Source organism: Carcharhinus amblyrhynchos, unplaced genomic scaffold, assembly GCF_965287045.1.
Source record: "Carcharhinus amblyrhynchos unplaced genomic scaffold, sCarAmb.v2.hapA chromosome_1183, whole genome shotgun sequence".
Classification (NCBI taxonomy): Eukaryota; Metazoa; Chordata; class Chondrichthyes; order Carcharhiniformes; family Carcharhinidae; genus Carcharhinus; species Carcharhinus amblyrhynchos.
In genome coordinates, this window is record NW_027650923.1 from 1,184 (window position 1) to 17,164 (window position 15,981).

General features: G+C 56.5%; 1 protein-coding gene across 1 annotated transcript; it reads left to right on the top strand.

Moving 5' to 3' along the window:
* Window positions 1–722: 722 nt before the first annotated feature.
* On the top strand, window positions 723–14,492 carry LOC145340596 (retinol dehydrogenase 12-like). Its single transcript, XM_080185063.1, has 7 exons — window positions 723–855; window positions 5,348–5,488; window positions 7,369–7,560; window positions 9,932–10,093; window positions 11,865–11,981; window positions 13,549–13,753; window positions 14,303–14,492. Exons 1-7 carry the CDS (start codon window positions 723–725, stop codon window positions 14,490–14,492), a joined length of 1,140 nt encoding a protein of 379 aa, XP_080041189.1.
* The last annotated feature ends 1,489 nt before the right edge of the window (window positions 14,493–15,981 follow it).

A 15,981-nucleotide genomic window follows, 5' to 3' on the forward strand; every position in this document is an offset into this window, starting at 1 on the left:
CTGTCCCTGTGTAACAGGCTCGAGAGAGAGGGGCTGAATGGCCTCCTCCTGTTCCTGTGTAACAGGCTCGAGAGAGAGGGGCTGAATGGCCTCCTCCTGTCCCTGTGTAACAGGCTCGAGAGGGGCTGAATGGCCTCCTCCTGTTCCTGTGTAACAGGCTCGAGAGAGAGGGGCTGAATGGCCTCCTCCTGTTCCTGTGTAACAGGCTCGAGAGAGAGGGGCTGAATGGCCTCCTCCTGTTCCTGTGTAACAGGCTCGAGAGGGGCTGAATGGCCTCCCCCTCCTCCTCCTATTGGGCCGGGGGCCGAGGGGCCGAGCCGGTCCAATTGGTCGGGCTGGGTGTGAGGTCACAATGGGCAATGGGTCATCGGCTATGACATCACAGAGCTTCCTGCTGTGCAACCGTCGTCATGGTGACCACCACCACCACCCCCTCAACCCACTCCCCCCTTCCCCACCCCCACCCTGCCCAACGACATCACCCACCCACCCCCCCCCACCCCAACCCCCCACCCCCCACCCCAACCCCCCACCCCCACCAAAACCCCGACCTTGGGCATCGTCACAGTGGCAGTGTGTAGCAGCCTCTGGGTCCCTACAAGGCGGGATTGCTGTTGTGTGGGTGTGTGTGTGGGTGGCTGGGTGGGTGGGCCGTGCTCTGTTAGTCTCGGGTCTCTCCCTCGGCCACCTCCTCCTATGCGAAGCGCCCAGGCGCCAGGGCGATGAACAGGACGCTGTTTATATCCTCCACTGAGGCGGCAAAAGCCTCCGCCGATGTCTCCTGTGAGATCTTCAAAACCGCCCTGCAGTTCCTCTCCGAGCACAGGTCCATCATCGCTGGAGTGGCAATGGCAGGTAAGGGGGCAAGGGCAACGGAGGGAGGGGGAGAGGGACTGAGGGAGAGGGAGGGAGAGGGAGGGGGAGAGGGGGAGAGGGAGGGAGAGAGAGAGGGGAGAGAGAGAGGGAGAGAGAGGGACTGAGAGAGAGGGACGGAGAGAGAGGGGGAGAGGGACTGAGAGAGAGGGGGAGAGAGGGAGAGAGAGAGAGGGGGAGAGAGAGGGAGAGAGGACGGAGAGAGAGGGAGAGAGAGAGGGGAGAGAGAGGGGAGAGGGGGAGAGAGAGAGGGGGAGAGAGAGGGACGGAGAGAGAGGGACTGAGAGAGAGAGAGGGGAGAGAGAGGGAGAGAGGGACTGAGAGAGAGGGGAGAGAGATGGAGAGAGAGAAGGACTGAGAGAGACTGAGAGAGGGACTGAGAGAGAGGGAGAGAGAGAGGGACGGGAGAGAGAGGGACTGAGAGAGAGGGACTGAGAGAGAGGGAGGGAGGGAGAGAGAGAGAGAGAGGGGGAGAGAGAGGGACGGAGAGAGAGGGGGAGAGAGAGGGGGAGAGAGAGGGACGGAGAGAGAGGGAGAGAGAGAGGGACTAAGAGAGAGGGGGAGAGAGAGAGGGGGAGAGGGAGGGACGGAGAGAGAGGGGGAGAGGGGGAGAGAGAGGGACTGAGAGAGAGGGGGAGAGAGAGGGACGGAGAGAGAGGGACTGAGAGAGAGGGACTGAGAGAGAGGGAGGGAGGGAGAGAGAGAGAGAGAGAGGGGGAGAGAGAGGGACGGAGAGAGAGGGACTGAGAGAGAGGGAGGGAGGGAGAGAGAGAGAGAGAGGGGAGAGAGAGGGACGGAGAGAGAGGGGAGAGAGAGGGGGAGAGAGAGGGACGGAGAGAGAGGGAGAGAGAGAGGGACTAAGAGAGAGGGGAGAGAGAGGGGGAGAGGGAGGGACGGAGAGAGAGGGGGAGAGGGAGGGAGAGAGAGAGGGACGGAGAGAGAGAGGGGGAGAGGGAGGGAGAGAGGGACTGAGAGAGAGGGACTGAGAGAGAGGGACGGAGAGAGAGGGACAGAGGGGGAGGGAGAGAGAGAGAGAGAGAGAGAGGGAGAGAGAGAGGGGGAGAGAGAGGGACGAGAGAGAGGGACTGAGAGAGAGGGGAGAGGGAGGGAGAGAGGGACTGAGAGAGAGGGGGAGAGGGAGGGAGAGAGGGACTGAGAGAGAGGGGGAGAGAGAGGGAGAGAGAGAGGGACTGAGAGAGAGGGGGAGAGAGATGGAGAGAGAGAGGGACCGAGAGAGAGAGGGAAGAGAGAGGGACTGAGAGAGACAGAGACACAGAAAGACAGAGACACAGCAAGACAGATAAAGACAGACAGAGAGAGACAGAGAGAGAGAGATGATTATCATTTGCTGTCTCTCCAATCCTACCCATATCTCACCCTCACCCCTGCTGCCCTAAGTCTGAAAGACAGATCTGAACCAATAAGTCTGAGGCGTTCGCAGCGACCTTCAGCCAGAAGTGCCCGAGCGGATGATCCATCTCAGTCTCCTCCGGTGGTCCCCAACCTCTCAGATACCAATCAGTCTCCAGCCAACTCGATTCACTCCAGGTGACATCAAGAGACGGTCGGAGGCTCTGAAAAGGCAGCTGGAAACATTGGGCAATAGTACTGAAGACTTGTGCTCCAGAACTTGCCACACTCCCTAGACAAGCTCTTCAGTACCGTTCCAACACTGGCATCCACCCACAGCACTGTGGAAAATTGCCCAGGTCCAAAAGAGACAGGACCAATCCAACCCGGCCAATTCCCACCCCATCAGTCTACTCTCGATCATCAGTAAAGTGATGGAAGGAGACATGGACAGCGCTATCAAGCAGCACTTACTCTGCAATAACCTGCTCAGTGACACCCAGTGTGGGTTTGGCCCAGGGTCACTCTGCTCTTGACCTCATTACAGCCTTGGTTCAAACATGGACAAAAGAGCTGAATTCCAGAGGTGGGAGTGACAGTTCTTGACATCAAGGCTGCATTTGACTGAGTGTGGCATCAAGGAGCGAAACTGGAATCAGTGGGAATCAGGAGACAAACTCTCCGCTGCTTGGAGTCATTCCTGGCACAAAGGAAGATGGTTGTGGTGGTTGGAGTTCGATCATCTCAGCTCCAGGACATCCCTGCAGGAGTTCCTCAGGGTTGTGTCCGAGGCCCCAGCCATCTTCAGCTGCTTCATCAATGTCCTTCCCTCCATCATAAGGTCAGAAGTGGGGATGTTCGCTGATAACTGCACAATGTTCAGCACCGTTCACCACTCCTCAGATCCTAGAGTAGCCCGTGTCAAATGCAGCAAGACCTGGACAAGATCCAGGCTCGGCTGACAAGTGGAGAGTAACATTCACCCCACACAAGCACCAGGCAATGCCCATCGCCAACAAGAGAGGATCTAACCATCTCCCCTTGACATTCAATGACATTCCCATCACTGAATCCCTCCCACTATCAACATCCTGGGGGTTACCATTGACCAGAAACTGACCTGGACCCAGCCATATAAATACTGTGGCTCCCAGAGCAGGTCAGAGGCTGGGAATCCTGCGGAGAGTAACTCACCTCCTGACTCCCCCCAAAGCCTGTCCACCATCTACAAGGCACAAGTCAGGAGTGTGATGGAATACTCTCCCTCTCGCCTGGATGAGCGCGGCTCCGACAACACTCGAGAAGCTCGACACCATCCGGACAAAGCAGCCCACCCCCCTCAATCGACACACTAACCACCCACCCTCGACATTCACTCCCTCCACCACCGACGCACAGCGGCAGCAGTGTGTACCGTCTACCAAGATGCACTGCAGCGACTCACCAAGGCTCCTTCGACAGCGCCGCCCAAACCACCACCTCTACCCCCTAGAAGGACAAGGGCAGCAGACGCCATGGGGAACACCCACCGCCTGCAAGTTCCCCCCTCTGAGCCCCCTATACACACCCAACTTGGAAAATATCGACCGTTCCTTTCACTGGGTCAAAATCCTGGAACTCCCTCCCTAACAGCGCTGTGGGTGTACCTACACCACACGGGACTGCAGCAGGTCCAAGATGGCGGCTCGCCCACCACCTTCTCAAGGGGGCAATTAGGGAGGCGGGGGGGGCGGTAAATGCTGGGCCCAGATTGAATCAATAGAAAAGAACAGAGGGAGAGAGATCTGGCACAACTGTCTTAACCACTATCATCTGCCAAAAATGCTCCCTTACCCCGGGTTGCCCTTGGGACACAGAGATAAGTACCCCTTCCCATAGCCCTCCCTATCCTTTATCAACTATCCCCTCCCTTTATCTCTCTCATTCTCTCAACCCCCTTCTTCATTCTCTCTTCCTTCAGCCCAATTACTATCTCTTTATGTCTTTCTTTCTTTTCTCAAATCCCTCTCTCATTCATCAATCTCTACTTACCACAACCACTCTCTATTTCCCTCTTTCTCTCCCCCATCCTTTTTCTTAAGAACCTTTAACAGTGCGGCGCTCCCTCAGCACTGACCCTCCCACAGTGCGGCGCTCCCTCAGCACTGACCCTCCCACAGTGCGGCGCTCCCTCAGCACTGACCCTCCCACAGTGCGGCGCTCCCTCAGCACTGACCCTCCCACAGTGCGGCGCTCCCTCGGCACTGACCCTCCCACAGTGCGGCGCTCCCTCGGCACTGACCCTCCCACAGTGCGGCGCTCCCTCGGCACTGACCCTCCCACAGTGCGGCGCTCCTCGGCACTGACCCTCCCACAGTGCGGCGCTCCCTCGGCACTGACCCTCCCACAGTGCGGCGCTCCCTCGGCACTGACCCTCCACAGTGCGGCGCTCCCTCGGCACTGACCCTCCCACAGTGCGGCGCTCCCTCGGCACTGACCCTCCCACAGTGCGGCGCTCCCTCGGCACTGACCCTCCCCAGTGCGGCGCTCCCTCGGCACTGACCCTCCCACAGTGCGGCGCTCCCTCGGCACTGACCCTCCCCACAGTGCGGCGCTCCCTCGGCACTGACCCTCCCACAGTGCGGCGCTCCCTCGGCACTGACCCTCCCACAGTGCGGCGCTCCCTCGGCACTGACCCTCCCACAGTGCGGCGCTCCCTCAGCACTGACCCTCCCACAGTGCGGCGCTCCCTCAGCACTGACCCTCCCACAGTGCGGCGCTCCCTCAGCACTGACCCTCCCACAGTGCGGCGCTCCCTCAGCACTGACCCTCCCCACAGTGCGGCGCTCCCTCAGCACTGACCCTCCCACAGTGCGGCGCTCCCTCAGCACTGACCCTCCCACAGTGCGGCTCTCCCTCAGCACTGACCCTCCCACAGTGCGGCGCTCCCTCAGCACTGACCCTCCCACAGTGCGGCGCTCCCTCAGCACTGACCCTCCCACAGTGCGGCGCTCCCTCCGCACCGACCCTCCCACAGTGTGGCTCTCCCTCAGCACTGACTGTCCGATTTTGCGGCCTCCTGGGGAAGAGGAACATTTTGCTCCATCTGGTTTCTGTATTTTGATGACTCTAATTCTGTCCCAAGGTTCGAGCATCCTTCTCCTGAGGAACTGGCTGGCCGGAGGCAGCTGTAAGTGCACAAAGCGGTTGGACGGGAAGACTGTGATCATCACTGGTGCCAGCAATGGGATCGGCCGGGAAACTACGCGGGATTTGGCCAAAAGAGGTAAGGAGCGTTGCTTCCATCGTACCCCCGTCATCCCCGCAGCTCACAGGGAGTGGTACATCCCACCCACTACCCACCCCGCTCCCCACAGGGAATGGTACATCCCACCCACTGCCCACCCCATTCCCCACAGGGAATGGTACATCCCACCCACTGCCCACCCCATTCCCCACGGGAGTGGTATATCCCACCCACTGCCCACCCCACTCCCCACGGGGAATGGTACATCCCACCCACTGCCCACCCCGCTCCCCACAGGGAGTGGGACATCATAAGAACATAAGAAATAGGAGCAGGAGTAGGCCATCCAGTCCTTCGAGCCTGCCCCGCCATTCAATAAGATCATGGCTGATCTGTCGTGGCTCAGTTCCACATTCCCGCCCTCTCCCCATAACCCTTAATCCCCTCTCTTATCAAGAACCCATCAACCCCCTTCTTAAATATATTTAGCGAGGTAGCCTCCACCACTTCAACGGGCAGAGAATTCCAGAGATTCACCACCCTTTGAGTGAAGAAGTTCCTCCTCAACTCCGTTCTAACCGCCCCCCCCCTTTATCTTGAGGCTGTGCCCCCTAGTCCTAGTGTCCTTTCTGAGCGGGAAGAGCCTCTCCACCTCTATCCTATCCATCCCATTCATCATCTTATACGTCTCAATGAGATCTCCCCTCATTTCTTCTAAACTCTAACGAGTACAAGCCTAGTTTATTCAGCCTCTCCTCATAGCTCAACCCCCTCAACTCCGGTATCAGCCTAGTAAACCTCCTCTGCACTCCCTCCAAGGCCAAAATATCCTTGCGTAAGTGCGGCGACCAAAACTGCACACAGTACTCCAGCTGCAGCCTCACCAATGCCCTATACAGCTGCAGCAAGACCTCCCTACTTTTATATTCAATCCCCCTCGCTATGAAGGCCAGCATCCCATTCGCCTTCCTGACCACCTGCTGCACCTGCAAGCTGGGTTTTTGCGTCCCACCCACTCCCCACACGGAATGGTATATCCCATCCGCTCCCCCTCTCCCCCACCCCACCCCACTGTTACCATCAGGGGGGCAGTGCACCCCTTAAACTGATCCCTCTCAGAGAGGCATTGCACCCCATTAGCACTCAATGAGCCACGCTGTCCCCTTCTCGGACCAGCATTGTGTACCATAACCTGATGTCCCCTCAGTGAGGCCTCATCCTCTCCCTCCACCGTCTGGAGATCCATCGCCCGACAACCCTCTCCCTGTGCCCACACACACCCTCTCCCGCCACCACCCTTCCTCTCACCCTCCACCTTCCCTCGTACCCTCCCTGCCCTCCCTCACTCACCCCCCTTCCGTCCCTCACACACCCCCCCTTCCCTGCCCTCCCTCACACCCTCCACCCTCCCCACCCTCCTGTCCACCCTGCCCTCCCTCACTCACCCCCTTCCCGTCCCTCACACACCCCCCCTTCCCTGCCCCTCCCTCACACCCTCCACCCTCCGTCCACCCTGCCCTCCCTCATTCACCCCCCTTCCGTCCCTCACACACGCCTCCCTGCCCTCCCTCACTCACCCCCCTTCCGTCCCTCACACACCCCCCCTTCCCTGCCCTCCCTCACTCACTCCCCTTCACTCCCTCAAACACCCCCTCTTCCCTGCCCTCCCTCCCACCGTCCGCCCTCCCCGCCCTCTGTCTACCCTGCCCTCCCTCACATTCTTTGCCCTCCCCACCCTCCCTCTCACCCTCCTTCCTCCTTCCCTCTCACCCTCCTTCCTTCCTCTCACTATTTTCCCTCCCCATTCTCCCTCTGCCTCCCTCCCTCCTCCCTCCGCCCTCCCCCATCCTCCCTCCCCCCCCCACCCCACAACCCCTGGCTCCCACCAGTTAACCAGCCAATGCGGTGTGTGCCGGTAGGTGCGCGGGTGATTATGGCGTGCCGTGACCTGGAGAAGGGTGAGCAAGTCGCTGAGCAGCTGAGGGCGACCATGTGCAATGATAACATTGTGGTGTACAAGCTGGACCTGGCCTCGCTCGACTCCATCCATTGCTTTGCCAAGGAGGTGGCTGAGAACGAGGTTTGTATCGACATCCTCATCAACAACGCAGGTGAGAGAGCGGGTGCGGGGGGGGCGAGGATAGCGGGGGGAGGGCGGGGATAGTGGGGGGAGGGCGGGGATAGCGGGGGAGGGTGGGGATAGTGGAGGCGGGGGTAGGGGAGATGGCGGGGGGTGGGTGGGGATAGCTGGGGAAGGGGAGAGAGCATGGGAGAGCAAGGGGAGGGTGCAGATAGCGGGAGTGGGTGGGGATAGCGGGGGAGGAGAGAGATAACAGGGGAGGGGCAAGGCTGAATGATTTGACGGGTAAGGACTGTGATGTTACAGTTAGGGTCAGAGTCAGGGCTAGGGTCAGGATGAGGGGTTAGGCATAGAGTCAGGGTTAAGGGTCAGAGTCAAGGTTAGGGGTCAGAGTTAAGGATTAGAGTTAAGGTCAGGATTAGGATTTAGAGTCAAGGTTTAGGGATTAGAGTTAAGGTCAGGGTTAGGGGTTAGGATTAGATTCAGGGTCAGGGTTAAAGTTAGGTAAGGTTTAGGTGGCATCAGGATTAAGGTTAGTGCAAAGGGGAGGGTTCAGGTTCGGGTGTGAGTTAATGTTAGGGTTAGGGTGCAAGTTAGCGTTAGGGTTAGGATGTGAGTTAGAGTTAGGGTTAGGATGTGAGTTAACGTTAGGGTTAGGGTGTGAGTTAGGGCTAGGGTTAGGGTGCGAGTTAGCGTTAGGGTTAGGGTGCAAGTTAGCGTTAGGGTTAGGATGTGAGTTAGAGTTAGGGTTAGGGTGTGAGTTAGGGCTAGGTTAGGGTGTGAGTTAGCGTTAGGGTTAGGGTGTGAGTTAGCGTTAGGGTTAGGGTGCGAGTTAGCGTTAGAGTTAAGGTGTGAGTTAGCGTTAGGGTTAGGCTGTGAGTTAGCGTTAGGGTTAGGGTGTGAGTTAGCATTAGGGTTAGGGTGCAAGTTAGGGTGCGTTTTAGCATTAGGGTTAGGATGTGAGTTAGCGTTAGGGTTAGGGTGTGAGTTAGCGTTAGGGTTAGGGTGTGAGTTAGGGTTAGGGTATGAGTTAGGGTTAGGGTGTGAGTTAGCGTTAGGGTTAGGGTGTGAGTTAGGGTTAGGGTATGAGTTAGGGTTAGGGTGTGAGTTAGCGTTAGGGTTAGGGTGTGAGTTAGGGTTAGGGTGTGAGTTAGGGTTAGGGTGTGAGTTAGCGTTAGGGTTAGGGTGTGAGCTAGGGTTAGGGTGTGAGTTAGCGTTAGGGTTAGGGTGTGAGCTAGCGTTAGGGTTAGGGTGTGAGTTAGCGGTAGGGGTTAGGGTGGTGAGTTACGGTTAGGGTTAGGGTGTGAGTTAGAATTAGGGTTAGGGTGTGTTAGGGTGTGAGTAGCATTAGGGTTAGGGTGTGAGTTATGGTTAGCATTAGGGTTAGGGTGTGAGTTAGGGTGTGAGTTAGGGTTAGGGTTAGCGTTAGGGTTAGGGTGTGAGTTAGGGTTAGGTGACATGTTGTGTAAATGATCATTTTGTCATGCCTCTTCCCCATCATCATCATCTCCGGTCCTTTCCTTCCCCCATGCTCCCCTCCTCCCACTGCTCCCCACCCCCCCATCTCTCCCCCACCTCTCTCTCCCCCTCCTCTCTCTCCCCCTCCTCTCTCTCTCTCCCCCTCCTCTCCCTCTCTCTCTCTCTCCCCCTCTCTCTCTCCCCTCCTCTCTCTCTCTCTCCCTCCTCTCTCTCTCTCTCCCTCTCTCTCCCCTCCTCTCTCTCTCTGTCTCCCTTCCTCTCTCTCTCTCTCTCCCCCCTCTCTCTCTCCCTCCTCTCTCTCCCTCCTCTATCTCTGTCTCTCGCTCTCTTCCCTCCTCCTCTTTATCTCTTCTCCCCTTCTCTCTTTCCCCTACCCACTCGCCCTCCCATCCTCCCCTTCTCTCTATCACCCACCGACCATCCCTCTCTCACCCATCAACCATCCTTCTCTCTGCCTCTCTCCATCTTCTCTCCCACCCTTCCTTCCTCTCTCTCTCTCTCTCCCCTCCTCTCTCTCTCTCTCTCCCCCTCCTCTCTCTCTCTCCCCCTCCTCTCTCTCTCTCTCCCTCCTCTCTCTCCCTCCTCTATCTCTGTCTCTCTCTTTCTTCCCTCCTCCTCTTTATCTCTTCTCCCCCTCTCTCTTTCCCCTACCCACTCGCCCTCCCATCCTCCCCTACCCACTCGCCCTCCCATCCTCCCCTTCTCTCTATCACCCACCGACCATCCCTCTCTCACCCATCAACCATCCTTCTCTCTGCCTCTCTCCATCTTCTCTCCCACCCTTCCTTCCTCTCTCTCTCTCTCTCTCCTTCTCTCCCTCTCTCTCTGTTCATCTTGCCCTCTCTCCCTTCCACTGTCCCTCCCTTCCCACCCTCTCTCTGTCTCTGCCCCATCTCTCCCCCACTCTCTCTCCCATTGCCCAGGAGCTGCCATTGGGCCAAGGGAAGTCACCGAGGATGGCTTCGAGATGCAGATTGGAGTCAACCACTTTGGCCACTTCCTGCTCACCATCCTCCTCCTGGACCAGCTCAAGAATAGCGCCCCCAGCCGTATCATCAACGTTTCGAGTCGGGCCCACAAGATTGGTGAGTCCACCCGCCTGCCCGCAGAGTCCCCGGAGGGTGGCGAGGGGATGGGTGGCGGTTGTGGTTGCAGAATGGAGTGGAGGGCCTCAGCCTCAACGTTGCCAAATAGTTTGGCCTGGGCAGGTTTCCTCAGCCTTCCAGGATAGGCTTTACCCAAGCCCAGGCATGTAAGAAAGGCCTAGCCAGAATTGGCCAAAAGACTTACCCAGGCTGGGCCTTGACAGAAAGGCCCACCGAGAGTAAGCAAAGGAAAAAAGTGGCCAATTCAGGCCGGGCCAACAAAGTAAGGCCCACTCACGAATAAAAAAGGCCAGGCTTGAAGGCCTGACTCTGTCTGCCAGAGTGGCTTTGAAACAAAGGCGTGCCCAGGCTACAACACAAAAAAAAGCTAAATTGGGAAAAGGCCTACCCAATCTTGAGTGGATGACCTACCCAAAATTCCTCAGGCCAGACCAAGCCCATTTCCTTTAAGATTTGGCAGCACTGAGCACCCAGGCAGAGGCCTGTGTTAAAGGCCGAGACAGGCCTCAGCGCTGAAGGAGTAGCCCAGCTAGGCTTCACGACGGGCCTAAGACACTCCGGCAGGAAGTGAAACCCTTGGGAGTTCAGCTTGGGGGGGGGGGATACCGGTGGTTAACAGGGTACGGGAATGTGACAGGAAGAGAGGGAAAGCAGGAGAACAGACTTGGCAAATTCCTGGGGATGCTGGAATCTGAAACCGGAAGAGAAAAGTCTCAGCAGGTCTGGAAGTATCTGTAACGGGAGAGAAGAGCTGACGTTTCGAGTCCAGGTGACCCTTTGTCAGAGCTCAAAGGCAGAGAAAGTGGGAGATATTTATACTGCGGGGGGGTGGGGAATGAGAGATGAGTCACAGCCACAAGAACAAGGAGAAAGGCTGCTAATGGCAGCCCATAGAGAGAGAAGAAAGGGTGTGAATGGCCAAACCAGAGGGTAAAGTGTGAGAGAGGAAGATGTGGGAGGAGATAAAATTGAAAAAAGTGGGGGAAAAGGGGGGATAAAATAATGGGAAAGAGTTGGGGGGGGAACAGAAAGACAACAAAGAAATAAAAAGTAGGGAACAGTTAAAAATGAAATGAAAACAAAGGCTGGGTGGAGCTGATGATCTGAAGTTGTTGAATTCGGTGTTGAGATTGGAAGACTGTAAAGTGCCCAGCTGGAAGATGGAACACTCTTCCTCCAGTTTCCATTTATCTTCACCAGAACATTGCAGCAGGACAAGGAGGGACCTGTGGGCATGGGAGCAGGAAGGTGTGTTAAAATGATAAGTAACCAGGAAGGTCAGAGCAGAGACTGAAGGTGCTCAGTAAAGTGATCACCCAGTCCACACTGAGTCCTTCCAATGTCGAGAATCGACCAAGCAAATCCAGAGAGGCTGAAATAACATCCACTCCTCTGCTTCATCAATCGCCATCACGCCCCTCAGTGTGAGGTTAATGCAGCACTCATCAGATTTCATCCCCAGAATTCAGGACAAACATTCCCCCAAACTGGCACAGTGCTGAGGGAGTGCCGCACTGTGGGAGGGTCAGTGCTGAGAGTGCCGCACTGTGGGAGGGTCAGTGCTGAGGGAGCGCCGCACTGTGGGAGGGTCAGTGCCGAGGGAGCGCCGCACTGTGGGAGGGTCAGTGCCGAGGGAGCGCCGCACTGTGGGAGGGTCAGTGCTGAGGGAGCGCCGCACTGTGGGAGGGTCAGTGCCGAGGGAGCTCTCGATCTCACTTTAAGCCTTTCTTTTCTCATTCCCTGTCCACAGGTAAAATCCGCTTCAACGACATTCACATGAAGGAATGCTACGACCCCCTCGTCGCTTACTGCCAAAGCAAGCTGGCCAATGTCCTCTTCACACGAGAGCTCTCTCAGAGACTGCAAGGTACTGGGACGCTGCCCACCACTGCCATGGCAACCTCCTACCCGGGCGAGGGAAGTGGCTCTTTCAATGAAGGCAGCAGGGCCGGGGGGTACTGTCTCCCTCCCTCCCTTCCAAAAGCACAAACAGCTTTACTCTGTATCTAACCCCGTGCTGTACCTGTCCTGGGAGTGTTTGATGGGGACAGTGTAGAGGGAGCTTTACTCTGTATCTCACTCTGTGCTGTACCTGTCCTGGGAGTGTTTGATGGGGGACAGTGTAGAGGGAGCTTTACTCTGTATCTAACCCCGTGCTGTACCTGTCCTGGGAGTGTTTGATGGGGGACAGTGTAGAGGGAGCTTTACTCTGTATCTAACCCCGTGCTGTACCTGTCCTGGGAGTGTTTGATGGGGGACAGTGTAGAGGGAGCTTTACTCTGTATCTAACCCCGTGCTGTACCTGTCCTGGGAGTGTTTGATGGGGACAGTGCAGAGGGAGCTTTACTCTGTACCTAACCCCGTGATGTACCTGTCCTGGGAGTGTTTGATGGGGGACAGTGTAGAGGGAGCTTTACTCTGTATCTAACCCCGTGCTGTACCTGTCCTGGGAGTGTTTGATGGGGACAGTGCAGAAGGAGCTTTACTCTGTACCTAACCCCGTGCTGTACCTGTCCTGGGAGTGTTTGATGGGGGATAGTGTAGAGGGAGCTTTACTCTGTATCTAACCCCGTCCTGTACCTGTCCTGGGAGTGTTTGATGGGGACAGTGTAGAGGGAGCTTTACTCTGTATCTAACCCCGTGTTGTACCTGTCCTGGGAGTGTTTGATGGGGACAGTGTAGAGGGAGCTTTACTCTGTATCTAACCCCGTGCTGTCCCTGTCCTGGGAGTGTTTGATGGGGACAGTGTAGAGGGAGCTTTACTCTGTATCTAACCCGTGCTGTACCTGTCCTGGGAGTGTTTGATGGGGACAGTGTAGAGAGAGCTTTACTCTGTATCTAACCCCGTGCTGTACCTGTCCTGGGAGTGTTTGATGGGGACAGTGTAGAGGGAGCTTTACTCTGTATCTAACCCTGTGCTGTACCTGTCCTGGGAGTGTTTGATGGGGACAGTGTAGAGGGAGCTTTACTCTGTATCTAACCCCGTGTTGTACCTGTCCTGGGAGTGTTTGATGGGGACAGTGTAGAGGGAGCTTTACTCTGTATCTAACCCCGTGTTGTACCTGTCCTGGGAGTGTTTGATGGGGACAGTGTAGAGGGAGCTTTACTCTGTATCTAACCCCGTGCTGTACCTGTCCTGAAGTGGTGGAGGCTGCCTCGCTAAATATTTTTAAGAAGCGGGTTGATGGGTTCTTGATAAGAGAGGGGATTAAGGGTTATGGGGAGAGGGCGGGAAAGTGGAACTGAGCCACGACAGATCAGCCATGATCTTATTGAATGGCGGGGCAGGCTCGAAGGGCCAGATGGCCTACTCCTGCTCCTATTTCTTATGTTCTTATGTTCTTATGTTCTTATGACAGTGTAGAGGGAGGTTTTCTCTGTCAGTGTGGTAGTTTGAATGGGCAGTTTTTACACTGTGTGTCTCACTCCCCCAGGTACCGGGGTGACGGTGAATGCTGTGCACCCTGGCATTCTGTGGACCGATATGACTCGGAACATGATAAGCCACCAGCCGTTCTGGGTGCGTCTGCTGGTGGCTCCCTTTTACTTCTGCCTCAAGAGCCCCAAGCAGGGGGCTCAGACCACCATCCACTGCGCTGTGGCCCCGGAACTCGACACTGTCTCGGGGCAGTACTTCAGGTGAGACCACCCAGCTCCCCACCCCCTCACTCAGCCCAGAGCACACCCAGCACTGACACTCAGCTTGGAGCAGCAGTACCTCACACACTGAACAGCTCTGCCTCTCTCCCTTTCTCTGTCTCTCTCTCTCTGTCTGTGTCTCTCTGTGTCTCTCTCTCTCTCTCTCTCCCTCTCTCTGTCTCTCTCTCCCCCTCTCTCTCTCCCCCCGACTCTCTCCCCCCTCTCTCCCCCTCTCTCTCTCTCTCTGTCTCTCTCTCTCTGTCTCTCTCCCTCTCTGTCTCTCTCTACTATTTTGAATCTGTGATTATCTTACATTGGCGACCACTTCATTTCAATCTCGACTCTTCACTCCGCTCCCCCCCAGCTCCCCCCCAACTCCCCCTCACCATCACCCCTTTACTCTCACTCACCCCCACATGCCTCCAGTGCCCCACACACACAAACGGACTCACCCTCCCACCACCCCTCACCCCCGTTGTCCTTATTTATCAGATCCTGCCTTTCTTACTGCTGACCTTTGACCTCTGTCTCCGTCTTGCTGACCCACAGTGACTGCGAGGTGTCAGAGGTTGCCTACATCGCCCAGGACGACTGTACGGCCAGGTCACTGTGGGATCTGAGCTTTGAGATGGTTCACCTGGAGAGTTCCCCCTGCACCATCAATGACAGTCTCTACTGGTCCATGTCTCACCTGATCAGAGGCAGCAACACCAAGAAGAGCCGCACTTGTGTTTACTGAGCTGATGTGTGTGTAATTACAAAGAGAGTAAAAGAGGGACAGCTATATCCAGTCTGGTGATGTTGCTCGTCTGCTTCTGTCTCTTTCCCATGCAGATACCACCCAAATCCGCAAACAGCATCAATCAAATCAGTGCTTTGTCTCTGACCCATCCAGTCCATTCGGATCCAGTCTACATTTTGTCTCTGACCCGTCCCGTCCATTCCGATCCAATCCACATTTTCTGCGACCTTCCCAGTCCATTCCGATCCAGTCCACGTTTTGTCTCTGACTCTCCCAGTCCATTCTAATCCAGTCCACATTTTCTCTCTGACCCTCCCAGTCCATTTCAATCCAGTCTACATTTTGTCTCAGACCCTCCCAGCCCATTCCGATCCAATCTGGTCTACGTTTTGTCTCTGATTCTCCCAGTCCATTCCAAGCTGGTCTGTATTTTGTCTCTGAAGCTCTCAGTCTATTCCAATCTGGTCTACATTTTATCTCTGACCCCCCCCCTCCCAGTCCATTCCGATCCTGTCCATGTTTTGTATTTGACCCTCCCAGTCTGTTCTGATCCCGTCCATGTTTTCCATGTGTTCCTCATGATCCATTCTGATCCAGTCCAGGATTTCTATCTGACACACAGACCATTTGAATCCAGTCCGCACTTTGTCAGTGCAGACCCAATGGGCTGAAGGGCCTCTTGTGCACTGCCTGATTCTATGAGTGTGTTATGTGCCTGATCCGCACAGTTCATTCTATCCACATTTTGTTTCTGATCCGCACATTCCGCCTCTCCCCCTCTGAGTGAAGAGAATTCCTTCTCCACAAACCCCAAAATTCATTCCATGGGTTTGAATACAGAGGGAGTGCCGCACTGCGGGAGGGTCGGTGCTGAGGGAGCGCCGCACTGCGGGAGGGTCGGTGCTGAGGGAGCGCCGCACTGCGGGAGGGTCGGTGCTGAGGGAGGCCGCACTGCGGGAGGGTCGGTGCTGAGGGAGCGCCGCACTGTGGGAGGGTCAGTGCTGAGGGAGCGCCGCACTGTGGGAGGGTCAGTGCTGAGGGAGCGCCACACTGTGGGAGGGTCAGTGCTGAGGGAGCGCCGCACTGTGGGAGGGTCAGTGCTGAGGGAGCGCCGCACTGTGGGAGGGTCGGTGCTGAGGGAGCGCCACACTGTGGGAGGGTCAGTGCTGAGGGAGCGCCGCACTGTGGGAGGGTCAGTGCTGAGGGAGCGCCACACTGTGGGAGGGTCAGTGCTGAGGGAGTGCCGCACTGTGGGAGGGTTGGTGCTGAGGGAGCGCCGCACTGCGGGAGTGTCAGTGCTGAGGGAGCGCCGCACTGCGGGAGGGTTAAACGGGCTGAATGTGGGATCTTGCTATGTATATATCTCCAGTAACTGCACAGAACCCCCTTCAGTAACAGCAAGGCGCTGAACGCAGAACATCTGCTCAGGAAATCCACCATCCAAACACAAAATGATTATTTTTGTAAAAATTTTAATATAACAATT